The 16988-nt window shown below is 32.7% G+C and overlaps 2 protein-coding genes across 2 annotated transcripts in view; one reads left to right on the forward strand and one right to left on the reverse strand.

Moving 5' to 3' along the window:
- LOC142220561 (uncharacterized) overlaps positions 1–6756 on the forward strand; it is a 112691-nt gene extending 105935 nt beyond the window's left edge. Inside the window, exons 5-7 of the mRNA XM_075289747.1 lie at positions 4053–4310; positions 5935–6126; positions 6204–6756. Of these exons, the coding sequence (XP_075145862.1) occupies positions 4053–4310; positions 5935–6126; positions 6204–6278 (525 nt within the window). The 3' untranslated portion in view covers positions 6279–6756. The remainder of the gene's footprint in view (positions 1–4052; positions 4311–5934; positions 6127–6203) is intronic.
- On the reverse strand, positions 6531–14057 carry LOC142220562 (transmembrane protein 192). Its single transcript, XM_075289748.1, has 6 exons — positions 13908–14057; positions 13737–13843; positions 10521–10653; positions 10178–10445; positions 6922–7046; positions 6531–6833 (listed from the first exon to the last, which is right to left on the reverse strand). The coding sequence occupies exons 1-6, from the start codon at positions 13911–13913 to the stop codon at positions 6741–6743; spliced, it is 732 nt and encodes a 243-aa protein (XP_075145863.1). The 5' UTR covers positions 13914–14057; the 3' UTR covers positions 6531–6740.
- Positions 14058–16988: the final 2931 nt, after the last annotated feature.

Here is a 16988-nt window from a genome sequence, read left to right on the forward strand (position 1 = left end):
GATTTGTTTTGAATGGTATGATTTAGGGAGAATGCAACAACACACACAATTTAACGTAATTTTGGGCCTGGTTTACTTGCTAGATATATCGAGGACAACCATTCGGACGAAAGATAGTTTTCTATGCATTCAAGACATTTTCTGCAGCAAAAAAAGCCGTATCTATCGCTATTCTTTATAACGAAGTCAATTGTTTCATGTAGTATTATAATTTCATGTATTATATGATCTTTGACTACATTTTTAAACATAAGCAGCATTTTATTTTTAGATATTGCCACAGATTAGATATCAATCACAGAATTAATAAGAAACAAGAAGCCTTATTTGATTAAACAATAATTGATTTCTTCCGGCACTTTCAATGAATTACTTAATTGGTTGTGGTCGAAACTTAATTTTTTAATTGAGGCAATAATTATTTATTGTATTGTTTATTTATTTATAATTATTGGTTTCTTCGATGAAATAATTTATGGTAACTTTACAAGAGTTTACACTTTCTTATGTGCTTTCTGATTATATTATAGTTGGATTTTTTCTTTACACGAAAAAATATCAGTAAAATATTTCCAATTGAAAAGTTGATTGGAATTGAAAACGTAATCAATTAATTAATTAACTTATAAAATTAACTTGTTAATCAAAATAAATAATAAAGCCAACTAAGATAATGATTGAACATTTTTACATTTTTAAATTGAAAACATACTTCCAAATATAAAATTAACAATTTTCGGAAATAATTGGTTTCATTGGTTCATTAAATTTTGGCTTAGATCTGAAAAAATAATTCTATATAGTATAATTATAATATATGTAATTATAATAAAATAAAAAATAAAATAAGTAAACAATAATAACACTATAAATCATTGATTGCCTCAATTAAAAATTAATTAAGTTTTTCGGACAAAATCAATTCAAATTTTAATTGAGTTTATATTTTGATTTGATTAAAATGTTAATTGTATCTGTTAATTTTTTAATTGAGTACGTTTTCAACTTCAGATTTTTAATTAGAAATATTTTGGCGAATTTGTGTGGGTAGCTCATTTGTATCACAAGCGAGAGTGAGTAAGTTTTTAAGTTCGTACTCATTCGTGAATTACATTTTTTCGTTTGTTTTGTAAGTATAATAGTCGTGAACGAGTGTGAGTTGATTTTACATCGTGAGCGTGCGTGAATAGTTTTTATGAATCGTGAATGTGCGTGAGTTGCATTTTACATCGTGAGCGTGCGTGAATAGTTTTTATGAATCGTGAGTGTGCGTGAGTAAGTTTCGTATGTCGTGAACGTGCGTGAGTTGCATTTTACATCGTGAGCGTGAGTGAATAGTTTTTTATGAATCGTGGGTGTGTGGAAGTACGTTTCATTGTTCGTGAACGTGCGTGAGTAGTTTTTTTCGAATCGTGAGTGTGCGTGAATAAGTTTGTTGTTCGTGAGTTGATGTTTCCCGTCGTGAGCGTGCGGTAGTCACTATTCTGTAATCGTGAGTGTTTATCTTTGCAGGATTTTGGTTCGTGAACGTGCGTGAGCGTGAATCAATAAAAACCTTCGTGCGTGAATGTTACGAATTCATTCGTGAGCGTGCGTGAGTGTGAGCAATTCAAAAACGGGCGTGCGTGAATATTACGAATTCATTCGTGAGCGTGCGTGAGTGTGAGCAATTCAAAAACGGGCGTGCGTGATCGTGCGTGAATGATACGAATTCATTCGTGAACGTGCGTGAGCGTGAGCAATTCTAAAAACGGCGTGCGTGATCGTGCGTGAATGACATTTTGAATTTGTGAGCGTGCGTGATCGTGCGTGAAAAATCCCTCACGCGCACACCTCTAATACTCAGCTTGCTTCCAAATAGTTATGGGAACCCATCCTAATTTTAGTCGAATGTCAATAAGACTTACAGCAGTGTCTTTTTATTTTGTACTCTGAAATGTTGGCGACATTTGAGAACTTTTCTTAGCGCTTTCATAAATTGCTTGAGACGTTATTCGTACTAGGCTATAAGAACACTCAAAAAAAAATAGTGAACTCTCTATTTCACTAAAGCCAATTTAACTTTATTTTAGTTCATGGAATTATTATGTTTCGAGAAAGTTTCCATTATTCTAATAATATTTTGCGTACGTTAGTTAAATGAACTAAAAAACGGGAAAAAATTATACACAAATTAAGCAAAAAGATTTACTAAATTCGTACTTCTCACAAAATAGTTCATTATTTCTTTAAATTTATAAATTTTACCAAAAATGCGTCCATCATGAACTTCGTATGTCACTAAAGACATTCTTGCATTTTTAAACTCCAATTTTTTCCTTCGAACTACAAAAGTTTCATTAGCAAGTGAAAAAAATTAATTATGTCTAATAAATTTTCTTGAATTTGTCGAAAAATATTTACTTATTTTTGTGATATCGGCGTGATGCTAGCGATTGTAATACTTTTTAGTTAAAATTTTCTAAAAATATTCAAAATTTTCTAAAATTAACAAAAAGTTTTCTTCTTGGTGGGATCATTGTTTTTTCAGTGAAATAAGTCTCTTATCATTGAAATAAAGAAAGACACCTTTGTTATCACTGTCAGCTGAGTGAAAACCAGATTGCTCTTTGGATCCAAGGCTACGCGAAAAATAGCGAGCCGTTCAGCTAGAAAAACTAACACAAGTATTCTCAAGAATCAAATCCAATAAGTGAGAAAATACCTCAACTTCTCAATATTCGATATCGAATTCGTAATCGTATCGAAAAAATTGTCGATACGATTAAAAATTTGGATCACGGGATTCGATCGAAATCTGATGTAATTTCTCAAGCATTGCCAACAGAAAAAAACGAAGCAGAACAAAATGAAATGACAAAATTAAGTTAGCGTCACAAAATAGAATGTAGAAAAAAACATGTTTTTGGAGGTTTCAAAGTAAAAAGTAAATTGTATTGCATTTTATCTTATGGACCCATATCTCTTTTTACATTCCTCCGAATTCCTTCCCAATTGGAGGATGAGATGAATATAAAATACTTCGGCGACAAATAAGGAATAAAAGTGCACATTGTTATTGGCGTAAGTACATGGGTTTGAAATGGTGTGCACTGTTAGAAAGTCACCTTTTGCAGCCTCATTGGAAATGGAAAATAATTTTTGGTGGCATGTCAACGTCAATTCTATCACTTTACAATTGTCTGCCGTCTTAAAACTTTTTGCGAGTGGAAGCCTTCATAATTCACTATTCTTACAAAGTGGTCCAGAAGCGTTAAGTTGTCACGGAATGGTACGGTTGATCACAATCTCTTGGATATTGATCTAGCATGTGCACTTTATATATGGTTCCTTGCCAATCTAGGATGATCGCTCCCGAACTTGACTATGACCAATTTTTGTTTGTTTAACCTAAATATTCAAAATATGTTCATTATATGTAAATTTACTACAAATTAGCAACAATTCGAACTAAAACTAATATATTTACTATTTCTATATGGCGAAAACAATGTAAAAAACAAGTGAAAAATGTTTTACGATTGCAATTTACCAATCGAAAAAATTGTCGATAAAAAAAACTCGATATTGACTCCCGTGATCCGAAAAATTTAGATTTCGATCAAAAGTTCTCGATATCGAATGCCGTGATTAGCCCCCAGTGCTATACCCAGCAAACAAATTTCGAAGTTCTTCCAAAGTCATTACTTGTAATGTACATCCATAAATGCTCTCCTAGGGTTGGACTTTATGTGGTCCTCTCGTGAACCCAACAAAACAGCATGAGTCACTCCGCCTCAGGTCACCAGGCAAATTTGACATAAAAGAGCCATGATCTCGGTTTGAATTTAGGTTAATCAGCTGCATTCATGTAAGATCTTCCTTACAGCTTTTATTGATTTCATTTTTTTTTTGTTCAACAACGTAATAAAAAAGCCAAACAGTGACAAAAAATCTGTTATTTTTTTATAATTTATTTTTTTACATTTTTTTAAATGTGTTTTCAAGAATGAATATAACTTGTTGTTTAATTTGCTAACTTTTTTATTTTCTTTTTGTTTGTTTCCTTTCAGTCCAACATACGTTCAGCATCTTTGTTGTGCGCCACAGAATCCTCAATTATTACAATAAGAGCAGCTAAAGAAGGTCCCCGCAAGGTATTGATTGTCAGTTCTAAAGGTAATCTAATACACGTGCGAGACGCAATCTCTGGATTACTCTTAAGAACTTTTGATGTGCCTGATTGCATTAATATATATAGTATATTATTGAATGAGGGTATCCTGTATTGTGGCACTCAAAAGAAAGAGATACGGAAATATGATTTTGTGGTAAGTAGAATATAAAATCTTTTTTGTAGTATATTTTTTTATGTTTTCCACCAGGGAAAATCGCGGACATTTGTGATCATAATAGGTTGGCTGATAAGTCCCCGGTCTAACAAAGAAAAACACATTTTTTTTTTGTCAAAATTCGTTTTTATTATTCAACATAGTTCCCTTCAAGAGCGATACAACGATTATAACGACCTTCCAATTTTTTGATACCATTTTGGTAGTACTCCTTCGGTTTTGCCTCAAAATATGCCTCAGTTTCGGCGATCACCTCTTCATTGCAGCCAAATTTTTTCCCTGCGAGCATCCTTTTGAGGTCTGAGAACAAGAAAAAGTCGCTGGGGCCAGATCTGGTGAATACGGTGGGTGGGGAAGCAATTCGAATCCCAATTCATGAATTTTTGCCATCTTTCTCAATGGCTTGTGGCACGGTGCGTTGTCTTGGTGGAACAACACTTTTTTTTTCTTCATATGGGGCCGTTTTGCCGCGATCGACCTTCAAACGCTCCAATAACGCCATATAATAGTCACTGTTGATGGTTTTTTCCCTTCTCAAGATAATCGATAAAAAGTATTCCATGCGCATCCCAAAAAAACAGAGGCCATTACTTTGCCAGCGGACTTTGGAGTCTTTCCACGCTTCGGAGACGGTTCGCCGGTCGCTGTCCACTCAGCCGACTGTCGATTGGACTCAAGAGTGTAGTGATAGAGCCATGTTTCATCCATTGCCACATATCGACGGAAAAACTCTGGTGTATTAAGAGTTAACAGCTGCAAACACCGCTCAGAATAATCAACACGTTGTTGTTTTTGGTCAAATGTGAGCTCGCGCGGCAATCATTTTGCACAGAGCTTCCGCATATCCAAATATTGATGAGTCCATGATACAAAAATAGTCCTTTATTTCGTCCCATTTTTCTTTTGTATAATATTTTTGTAAATTTTGGTCCTAGTTCACGATAATCAAGGTTACTCGTTCAATACTCTATTTTGAGCAGTTTTCCCTTGTTATACCATTTCAAGCGGATATGTAACCGCGAGAAAAAAAGAAAAAAAAAAAAGAAAAATTTTCTGATTCAATCACAACATTAATTTTTTAATTGAAATTGCTTCAATCACAGAAATAATTAATTCTATAAAAAATTTATTGGACAATTCTAAATATTACCTGGCGAATTATTTCCATCGTTTTTCCCCTTTTATTGGCATTCGTAATGCCAATTTTTCTCCCAGGGAAGATTTTCTCATTTTCGAAGTTAGTTTAACGCTCATTCACATTACACTTCCAAAAATCCACTCTAACTAGATTTTAACTGGCATTTGCCTTATAAAAAATGGGTTTTCAAATTCACTTTTAGTAGATTTCGAGCCTAATGTGAATGAGGTATTAGAATAAGGGAAAAGAGAAAAATTCCCCGGGAGCGTTTGTTGAGAATAGGGGAAAAAATTACCAGGGAGTTACGATTATGAAACTTTTAAGAAATATAACAATTCCCCATCAGTATCCCCAAAACTGGTCAGTTGCTTGTGAAACCCCCAGATATCAGTTCCATTACAATCGAACATAAAAATCCATTGATAATTGTTGTTTTAATAAAAATACCCTTTGTCTTCTTTACAGAGCGGGGCTCCGGTGGGATCGATCACGTGCGGAAATGGAGCTGTAAGCATGTTAATGTTTAGGAATAAATTTATGTTTGTGGGTTGTTATGATGGTTTCATCTACATTATTGATAAAGAGACCGGACGTCAAGTAACACGCTTGACTGGATCAGGCAAAATGATATTGACATTGGAAATTGTCGGTGATAAGGTAATTAAATGAATCAAAAGAATTTTGTAATTAACATCAATTTTAATATATGGGCTTACTCAATATTTTCATTATAGATTATAACATCAGCCAAGGATACTAGCATGAAGGTCATAAATATACCCACATTTTGTTTGACAGATACACTTTGATTAAAGGCTGTTGAATCTGAATACAAGGATTTTTATGCTATAAAAAACACATGGATGGTTTACTATTGAGTAAACCAGCGGAAAGAAATAGTGTAAAAAAAACTAACTTGTCTTATAAGATAATGTGTTAATATATACACAATAATTAAAATGTATTTTTTATTCATTTTTTTTTTGTTATTTTGGTTTATTTAGATTTTAAATAATATGTTATGATACTAATTTCTCCTTAATAAAAAAAAGAATTGTAAGTTTTATTTGTAATACATATATGTAACATACTTGTTGGTACATAAATCCCATGTACCAAATTTAACTTTTTTATGTAAGAAGACATACAAGTTCAAGAATCAAAACGGTATGAATTGAAAAGGAAAAATAACAAAACTTTTTTGTAATTGATGATACATATAATAAAAAATAAAAAAATCTTGTGGCTATTGTGTCCATGGATTTTATTTATCAATGGCCCAAAGGAGATACTCGTGTTTGCATTAGATGTAGTTTTTGATTCAATTTGGCATTGTGATCCTTAAGGTAAGCTATTAAATCGGCCTAAAATGCAGAAAGAAGGAAATTTATATTAAATGAAAGAAAATAAATACAGGTTGTCTATGAAAATGAATCAAGTAGACAATCTTACCTGTTTTTCCAAAAGTTCTGCAACATTACCACCAGGTTGCATTAGGCCCAATGTCCCAGCTGGCATATTGGTTCCCATTAAAGCATCTGGGCTATTGCCATTCTTGTTGAACTTATAAACTTGTACTAAATACAAATAAGAAAATGTAAAGATTGTTAGTAGAATTAAGGATTTTCACTCTATCGGTTTGGAAAAACAAACTGTTTGCTTTTCTAACAACAAAAACAATTTATTTAGCAAGTTTAATGTATATTTCATTATTATTATTTTTTAAAGACCGGCATTGTTTAGTGCACTCGCGGTAACGTGAACAACGCATAACGTGAACATGCTTGTTCTTATACTAACTACTCCGTAACGCTTAAAAACACGAAATTTGATATTAAAGGCAGATTCACAATGCCAAATACTAATTCAAATACACCTACGGAATCTAGATTGGATTTTTCGTGAATTTAATTTGCTTTATAATTCCATACCCACGATATGTTTCCGATCTCTTTTTTTTTAATTTTTCATGAAATTAAATTAAATTACTAATAACAAAACTAAAAGACTATCACGTCAGAACGTGTAAAACTCCCGAATTTGGCTATGTTTTGTTCTGAAATTCGCTTAAGTTCGCTAACGTGAACTGTCTTGCTTTTAATTAGTATTTGTATTTGCTCCATAACCTGATTTTTTTCAAATTAATGCATAACTTTTTCTTATCGCAATTACTAGCTTTTAGATATTTTATAAGTCTGCAATTCAAAACATTTTGCTTCTTGAATATACTTTGTATAACATTTTAGAACCAAAACATTTTACAAAGTGTTATTCCCAGACCATTAATTACAAAAATATATGGGTGGTAAGCATTGCAATCCGGTGTTTACTATTAATAGTTTTTTATAAGTGTAGTTTATGTCAACTTTATATAGGAAAGTCCGCAGCCTGACTTACAGATAGGTCTTATTTATACTTGCAAGTTACCCATAGTCTTAAAAGAATGTAAATATGTACTCTATGAATTGCAGTATGGATTTCCAGAATTTTGAGTTTCTTTACTTTTATTATTGCAAAGAGGAGAAAAATGTAGCTAAAGCAAACAATTCCGAACAGTACCTTAAGAAAATCAACTATCAAAGATTGATTGATCTTGCAAATTTAGACGTAATGAAATAAGCACCGAAGACGGTGAACTCAATGGGAGCAAAAACAACGACGATTTGATGATTCCGATCAATGATTGCCGATGATTAATCAAATCAAATTTACACGATGATATGTGATAATGTATGGAATATGGCTTAATAATTTCACAACGGCGTTCAGTCAACAGTTATCTAAGTTATAGACTACTCCAAAGAGTATAAAAATGCAATAGTTGGCTATATCGTTTGTATTTTCGTATGCTCATTGAATAATTTACTACATTCGAGAGGAAACAGACCCGATTTTTCATGCCGGCATTGAACAATAACGCCGAAAAACGCCCCAGTTTGAAAAGAAAGAATGGTCAGCTACAAAAAGATAATGTTTTATAAATTTTAACGACTATTCTAGGCTAACTGGTAGGCATACGTCCCCGAAAATCCCCAATTTAAATTAAAGATCCTCATACATTTTTTTTTGAGAAATTTTTGGGAAACAAATTAAATTAAAAATTAAAAAAATATGAAATTTGGGTCATGCCAGTTTGCAAAGCAAAGAAAATTAGGTGATCAATCAATATGAAGGCTGTGTTAAAAATTGGCCAATAAGAACCATATTCATCATATTTCTAACCGATTGATTTCACAACAACAGAAAAATGAGTTAGCCGAGCAGACTACAATATACACATATGGTCAAAATAATAAGTACACGTTGGCATTTTTTCTTCTTTGTCCTAACTCTAACATATTTTTTAATTTGGTGTTGTACTACGTCATGTAACTAATATATTTACAGCACTGATTCAATAAGAAAAAAACGCGAAAATGTCATTATTTTCATTTCCTGTGTTCTCTTTGTGATGAAGCGCTTTATTTGTTTAGTCAAAAAAATAAGTACATTGTACGTTTTTATATGAAAATGTTGAAATTTTGCAAAAAGTTTGATATTATGTTTTTAGTGGCGATGAATTGAATGCAAATTTAATAAAAATTAATTACTAGATTATCCGAAAAAGCCATTGTAGTAGAAAAGAAAAGGATGGTTTTAGTTCTAAGAATTGAGGGAAAATCTCTTTGAACGACCGTCAAATCTTTTAAGAGATCGTTACTTTGTGTCCAAAAAGCCCTAAAGAAAAGAAGTTCTGTGAAACCACTTGGAAAACCAAGAAAGACACTTCGAAAAACAGATAATCGTTTTGTCACTCTCCCAAAAAAAGACCCTTTCAAATCGGTCAGACAAATTTCTGTTGAAATAGGCAATGTGATATCTGCACGATCTATTTGGCGGCGATTATGTATGTGGTATGTGGCTGTTTTTTCTGGTATGGCCTAGGTCGAATTTATCGCATTACTTATAAAATGAACCCGTTCCAATATAGAAATATATTGGAGAACACAATGCTGCCGTACCCAGAAGAAACCATGCTTCTAAGGTGGGTGTTTCAACAAGACAACAATCCTAAACACATTTCTCGCTTTATTAAATATTGGCTCCAAGACAATGACATATTCTATATTGGCCTATTCAGTCACCAGACCCTAAACCCATTGAAAATCTTTGGGGAGAATTGGGAATGAAACATAAGCGAATAAAAAATCCATAAATTGGTTTTCAAATTACAACCAATTCATATCTGGCAACTAGCATCTCTTTCTTTCCATCTGTCTGATCTCAAAGAATGCTTGACCGCTGAAACTATGACTGCTACACTCAAAATTATATAATTCATATACTGATGTGTATCTAAATCTTGCGGTCAAATATATAACATTTTCTATAGGGCTGTTACCAATAGAGTGGAAAATTAAATTTAAAAAATTCTAGTAGGACTACCTATTAATCAGGCCACGGACTTTTCACATAACCTTTTAAATTTTGGTATCAAAAATTATCTCCAATCGATTGGTTGACTTTTCACGACCATTAAAATTGTTTAGACTTTTAATATATGCCAAATGCCTTTATGAAATATACATAAAGAAGTTAAAAGTAGAAATCTAGATGTTTAAAAACTTGATCTCACAAAATTTCCAAATTTTGAAATATCAACATTTGTTCATTTCAACAAGCTAAAGACATATAGTTTTTTATTTGACTTACAATCTATATTTCTTACCTATATAGCTTCCATGCGTATTCATTAATATAAAGGTTTCCAAAAGCTGTAGAGCTACAAAACCAATAAAAACATTATAAAACCATGTATTCCACGCTACTGAAGCATAGTAATAATGTAGGAAAGTTTGACCCAGCAAAAGTAGAGTATTCGAAGCAGACACTACATTCAAAGCTACACCATTGTGCATTATAATTACACGATGAAAATCATGAAAACCATTCATTCTCAAATCGTTATGGCGTTTTCGTATATAATGATCGAACAGCTGAAGAAAAATTAAAAAAGAAATAAAATAAAAAGTTTTAAATTCATAAGATATCTATATAAAATGGGCACTTACAAATGTTATCAGCCAGAAAGCTGCTCGCAAGCTACCCATAATAAAATAAGCCTCACCTCGTTTCTCTTCCGGCCATACAACTTCCAATATTATACCCACAAATGATATAATAGCAGAGATTAAAAGATGTACGCTGAAAGATACTTATTATTATAAAATATTCAGAAATTTTATCAGGGCATTAATATAGGTCAATGTTTATTTCCAATCAAAGATGTGAAATATATACACCAAAGTTTATTGTAACAAATTCAGAAATGATTTCAATCGATTCTATTCTACATCACATATAATTAGCTGTTTATTTATTTTACGGTTCTATAATAATAAATAACTCAATTTTGGTAACTCATTCTTTGTTCTTATCTTTTATAATTTATTATTGCTAGTTTTTATTCTAATTTTTGTTTTGTTATTTTTGGTCAAATTTTTATATATTTAAAGTTTTGTATTTTTTTATAACCAATATTGGCGTAAAGGCTTGGTTATTTTTACAATAAATATAAATAAATAAAAATAAATAAAAAATGTTCATACACGATATTATCTGTTTTATAGAATTTATTCATTTCATAAAGAATCAAGTTGCTACACAATATATGAAAAACTGCACAATTCCTTGAATAATTGACATAATTTATAACAATAAATAGTATACAAAATAGAATAATAAATAGAATCACAGGCTACTCTATAATTCTTCTTAGTCCTAGGTAAAATTCAATTTTTTTATAATTCTCCATTTGCATAGAGCTCCGTTAGTGCTACGTTAGCTAACTAACTTTGAACCGTACTATGGACATATCTGCCATTTTGCATATATATCCCATATGCCTGTTACGAACTTAGCTGCTGAAATTTTTTCCGTGAAAGAAAGCCTAAGAGAGCTTTCTTCTGGTATGAGACTCGGGCAGCACTCAGTGATAAGTGACAAGTTCACCACTGTGGTATCACAATAAATAGTCTAAGAAGAGCCTGATAATAGAGGTGTGCGCGTGACACACGTGCATCTCGTAAGTCGTGAAAAAAATCGTGAATGGGACTAAAATAAAATCAAAATCACTCTCACGAAAAAAATCAAGATTTAATTCATACTCGTATGTGAACTGAAATTAATTTAGATCTCGAACTATATTCTATTTTTGAAGTTTGTTACCTTTGTTAATTTCCGTTTGGAAAATGTCGTGAGGCTCCTGAATTTGTCGTGAATCATAGAATTGTCGTTAATCGTGCGTGAACGTGAGTCTTTAAAAGTAGTTCGCGCGCGAGTACTGGTTTTCATTTCGTTAATGTGCGTGAGTGGGATTGGCTACAACACGTATCGTGCGTGAGCATGCGTGAATAAACATTTTGCTTCGTGAATGTGCGTGAGTGGGAGTAAAATTTCAGTCACGCGTACACCTCTACCTGATACATAGGGCTGCCACCTAACCTAATCTATGGTATAGTTATCTTCGGTACATCTGTCCAGACAAATCAAGATCACATTACGGGAAAAACGGCAAATCCATCTATATTATTTAGAAATGGACCGAGTATATCTCAAAGAACAATATATGCACTTTTGAAACGAATATAGTACATTTGAAACGAATACCTCTAAGTAATCACCAAGCAAAATCGGTATATAAGGGATTTATATGTCATTGTAATTTTTTATGCTGTAAACGCAACACTTTCATTGCGCTACAAGTTGAATGCCATATTCGCATTTTGTGTCCACGAGTATCATAAACAGTATTCAGCATATATTTAAGAATATATGCCCGTATACAATATTTGACGAAAATACCTCCAAGGGAAATTTGGTTTGTAAGGATCTAAAGGGTGATTCTTTTGAGGTTAGGATTTTCATGCATTAGTATTTGACAGATCACGTGGGATTTCAGACATGGTGTCAAAGAGAAAGATGCTCAGTATGCTTTGACATTTCATCATGAATAGACTTACGATCTGCCACAACGTCGAATTTTCAGTGAATGGGCCCTAGAAAAGTTGGCAGAAAATCCGCTTTTTTATCGACAAATTTTGTTCAGCGATGAGGCTCATTTCTGGTTGAATGGCTACGTAAATAAGCAAAATTGCCGCATTTGGAGTGAAGAGCAACCAGAAGCCGTTCAAGAACTGCCCATGCATCCCGAAAAATGCACTGTTTGGTGTGGTTTGTACGCTGGTGGAATCATTGGACCGTATTTTTTCAAAGATGCTGTTGGACGCAACGTTACGGTGAATGGCGATCGCTATCGTTCGATGCTAACAAACTTTTTGTTGCCAAAAATGGAAGAACTGAACTTGGTTGACATGTGGTTTCAACAAGATGGCGCTACATGCCACACAGCTCGCGATTCTATGGCCATTTTGAGGGAAAACTTCGGAGAACAATTCATCTCAAGAAATGGACCGGTAAGTTGGCCACCAAGATCATGCGATTTGACGCCTTTAGACTATTTTTTGTGGGGCTACGTCAAGTCTAAAGTCTACAGAAATAAGCCAGCAACTATTCCAGCTTTGGAAGACAACATTTCCGAAGAAATTCGGGCTATTCCGGCCGAAATGCTCGAAAAAGTTGCCCAAAATTGGACTTTCCGAATGGACCACCTAAGACGCAGCCGCGGTCAACATTTAAATGAAATTATCTTCAAAAAGTAAATGTCATGGACCAATCTAACGTTTCAAATAAAGAACCGATGAGATTTTGCAAATTTTATGCGTTTTTTTTTAAAAAAAAGTTATCAAGCTCTTAACAAATCACCCTTTATATGTCGTCGTAGAACTTCATCCTCAATCGGTTTGTAAGGGATCTATATGTCGTCGTAGAACTTCATCCTCAATTGGTGTATGTAATTTTCTCTTAATTTCGAATCGAATGTCATTCACTTTCTGTGACCACACTGACACTAGTTCACGCCTTTAAGTACAAGAGTTTTTTGTCTTCTTCATTGGTAGATGAGAAATCTGCGAAAATTTGCGAATTTCCAAAGTGGAATAAATCACTTAGTATGCTTTATATTGTAACAATCACGACGAAATATTCGCTTCTATATGGATACAATTTTGATGATACACAGCGTTTCTCCACGAAACAACTTTTATGAAACAAGCCCAAATTTCCAACTCGCATTCACTTTTTATTTCTATTGCCAATATACAAAACTCACTCGGGCCGCTAAAATTTCTTCTATTTTTTCGTAATCATATTTATAATACAATACTCACCTAAATACCGGTATTGTTTTCAGTTTTTTAAATTCATTTCCTGAAGAAGCCAAGATTGGCTCGTTATCATTATCTCTCAAAACATCGTCCATTATATCGTGGGATTCCTAAAAGCAAATATTATCGGTATTTGTTAAGAAGAATTATACGAAACCAAAATCCAATACGTACAGCCATCACAAATTAACAATCTGCAATTACGCCAGTTCGCGGGAGCGATAAAAAAATAATGCCTTTGTTTCGCCAAATATAACACAAACTTATTAATGCATTCTTCTTCTTCATGTCATGAATAAATAATGCATTGTCAGAAAACAGCTGATTACTATTTGTGTACAGTCGAACACGGTTATAACATTTAATGAAAATTCGGAAAAAAAAACTGGTAGTTCATTATAACCGGAGTGGTTTATAAACAACTGAAATATGATGCTGCTATGATGGGTACACGTTTTCTTTATACAAAAAAAAAGCAAAAATCGAAAGCATTTGGTCAATGACCACGCCCAATGTTGCATGAATCAAAGGAGCAACTCTAGTTTAGCTATACCTCGTAAAAAAAAAAAATTTTTTTTTGGGTCGATAGAGAATTAAATTTAATATCGAAATAAAGAGTAACCGGTTGGCGGTCGTAACCGGTTAACCGGTTATATGAACCTAAAGTGTAAGCAAATAATCGTTAATAAAACCGGTTTTAGTGAACCGATTACTTTCAAATGTACATCACTAGAAAGCTAGAGATACGACCTTTCAAATGAGGTGCAACTCGAGATTATCCGGTAATTAGTTTAGGTTTTATATGAAAAAATACGTATTTTTGAACCGGTTTTTTTGACAAAACCGTCCTTTAATCCAAAAACGCTCGATGTAAAGGTACAAAATTACTAACTGCATTGTGTAGCTTACACTTCTACCTATTCGTTAAAGTCATTTGCTTGCCGATATCTGCCTTAGAACCGGATATATTTGATCTGAAATGTAATTGTAACCGTAAAATTTGAATTTATCGTTAATAAAACCAGAAAGCTAAAGGTACGACCTTTCAAATGAGGTACAATTTGAGTTTATCCGGTTATCAGTTTAGGGTTTAGATGGAAAAATAGGTGTTTTTAAACCGGTTTTTTTTTACAAAACCGGCTTTTAATCCAAAAACGCTCAATGTAAAGGTACAAAAGTAATAATTGCATTGTGTAGCTTACACTTCTACCTATCCGTTAAAGTCATTTGCTTGCCGATATCGCCGTTAGAACCGGATATATTTGATCTGAAATGTAATTGTTACCGTAAAATTTGAATTTTGCTAAAAAAGAATTGCATTCAATTTTAATTCAAAGTTGTTTTCGGGGTGGAATGAAAACAGATCCGTTTTAAAACCGGTTATGGTTTGAATGAACTGACTGTTCCTAAAGCCACATCACTAAGCAAAAAATGGGGAAGTACACGACAAATCACGCGGGTCACACAATTTTTCATTTTGTCTTTTTGAACCGGATATGGATAGGATCTGGGAAATATGTCTGCAGGAATAAAAAAGCGCCACAGGCAAAAAATTTTTTCAAAAAAATCGCGCGATTTTTTTGAAAAAATTTTTTATTTTTCTAAACTTATACGGATAGGATATGGGTAATATGTGTAATTATAAGAATAAGAAAGCGCCGCAGGCAAAAAATTTTTTCAAAAAAATCGCGCGATTTTTTTGAAAAAATTTTTTATTTTTCAAACCGTATATGGATATATAATAGTTAATATCACCGGTTATAGTAAAGATAGCAGCTTGATTTTGACCTTGATGGAAAGGTAGAAGTGTTAGCTACACAATGCAATCCGTTATTTAGTACTTTTATATGGAGCAGTTTTTGAGATATAAGCTTATTTATAAAAAACCGGTTCCGAAAAATACAAGTTTTTACCCGTACAGCTGGAACGGATGAAGCTTATATAACGGTTCATACATCATTTTAAAGGTCTCTTCAAGACCTTTCTAGTGATGTACTTTTCAAAGTAATCGGTCCTATAGAACCGGATATATTAAGGATTTTTAACTTACACTTTAGAACCGAATAACCGGTTATCCGGTTACGACCGCCGAGAAAAAAAGTTGTTGTTGTAATCTGCTCAAAGAGTACTACCATTTGTGAAGTTTTGAAAAAAATCTGAGAGGTATAGCTAAACTAGAGTTTAGCCGAATCAAATAATTAGAGGGAGAGACAGAGAAAAAATATTACGCATACAAAGCATTGGAATTTTTCCAACCAAGTATTGCAAAGATTTTATAAACGTAGAATTGTTTTTATATATATTTTCTACTTTTATTTAAAAGTTTTGGTGAAAAAAAATAAACATAGTAACCACCTTTAATATGGGTGCCGAAAAACATATTGTTTATGCATTTTAAAAATAAGTTTTAAAAATTAAACAAAAATTAATTAATATCAGATCAAAATTTTTTTCATTATTGTTGTTTTCGATTTCAGCTTAAAACCATGCATTCACTAAACTACAAGTATAGTTTAACCAACAGAGGAAAAGTGTGCTTGTCAAATTTATTTGGGCAAAGCCCTATAGACTGCAATAGGGTTTTTCTTAAAAATTTTTAATAGTTGAGAATTGTTAATTTTTATTAGTTCAAGAAGTTTTCTTTCATTAAAATTGACTATTACAAAATTTGTGTAATGTGGATAACAAAGACCATTAATAAAGAAGACGTGAGATAAGCTTGCTCTTACTCTTTTTCTTGAAAAAACAGAGATTAATATCATACATGTTCCATGAGACGTTGCAAATTTTTTTCGGTTTCTCTTTTCATTTTGCATTCGTAACAAAACTTAATTCGCTTATTTTAGCAATTTTTTTAACTCTTAAACGAACTAAAACACTTTGTGAAACATTTTATTAATAATTTAGTGCAACCGACACAGAAATTTGCGTGAAATGTTGGAGAAAATAGCTAAATAAAAATTGTCTGCATCAAACCAGTAAGTTCGGAGCGCTTTTCCAACAAGTATGATATTAATCTCCGTTTTCTATTACTAACACTATCAAAGCCCAATGCACGTCTTCTTTATTAATGGTCTTTGGTGGATAACCAACAAAAGTTCCCCAATAAACACAAACGTTTGAAAAATACTAAAATGCAATAATTTTTCAAACATTTTTTCAAAGGATTAGGGTAATATTCAAGTTGAGAAATTGTTGAGAAAATCGCGTTCTCAACAAAAACCAGACATTACCCTCAACAGTAAAATTCAACAC

Source organism: Haematobia irritans, chromosome 1 (genome assembly GCF_050003625.1).
Source record: "Haematobia irritans isolate KBUSLIRL chromosome 1, ASM5000362v1, whole genome shotgun sequence".
Taxonomy (NCBI): domain Eukaryota; kingdom Metazoa; phylum Arthropoda; class Insecta; order Diptera; family Muscidae; genus Haematobia; species Haematobia irritans.

What these genes read in the sequence shown, in the direction of transcription:
- LOC142220562 (XM_075289748.1), bottom strand. An exon ending in AAAACAATACCGGTATTTAG is followed by an intron (nt 10,654 to 13,736) that starts GTGAGTATTGTA and finishes AGTATCTTTCAG; the next exon opens with CGTACATCTTTTAATCTCTG. An exon ending in CAGAACTTTTGGAAAAACAG is followed by an intron (nt 6,834 to 6,921) that starts GTAAGATTGTCT and finishes TCTGCATTTTAG; the next exon opens with GCCGATTTAATAGCTTACCT.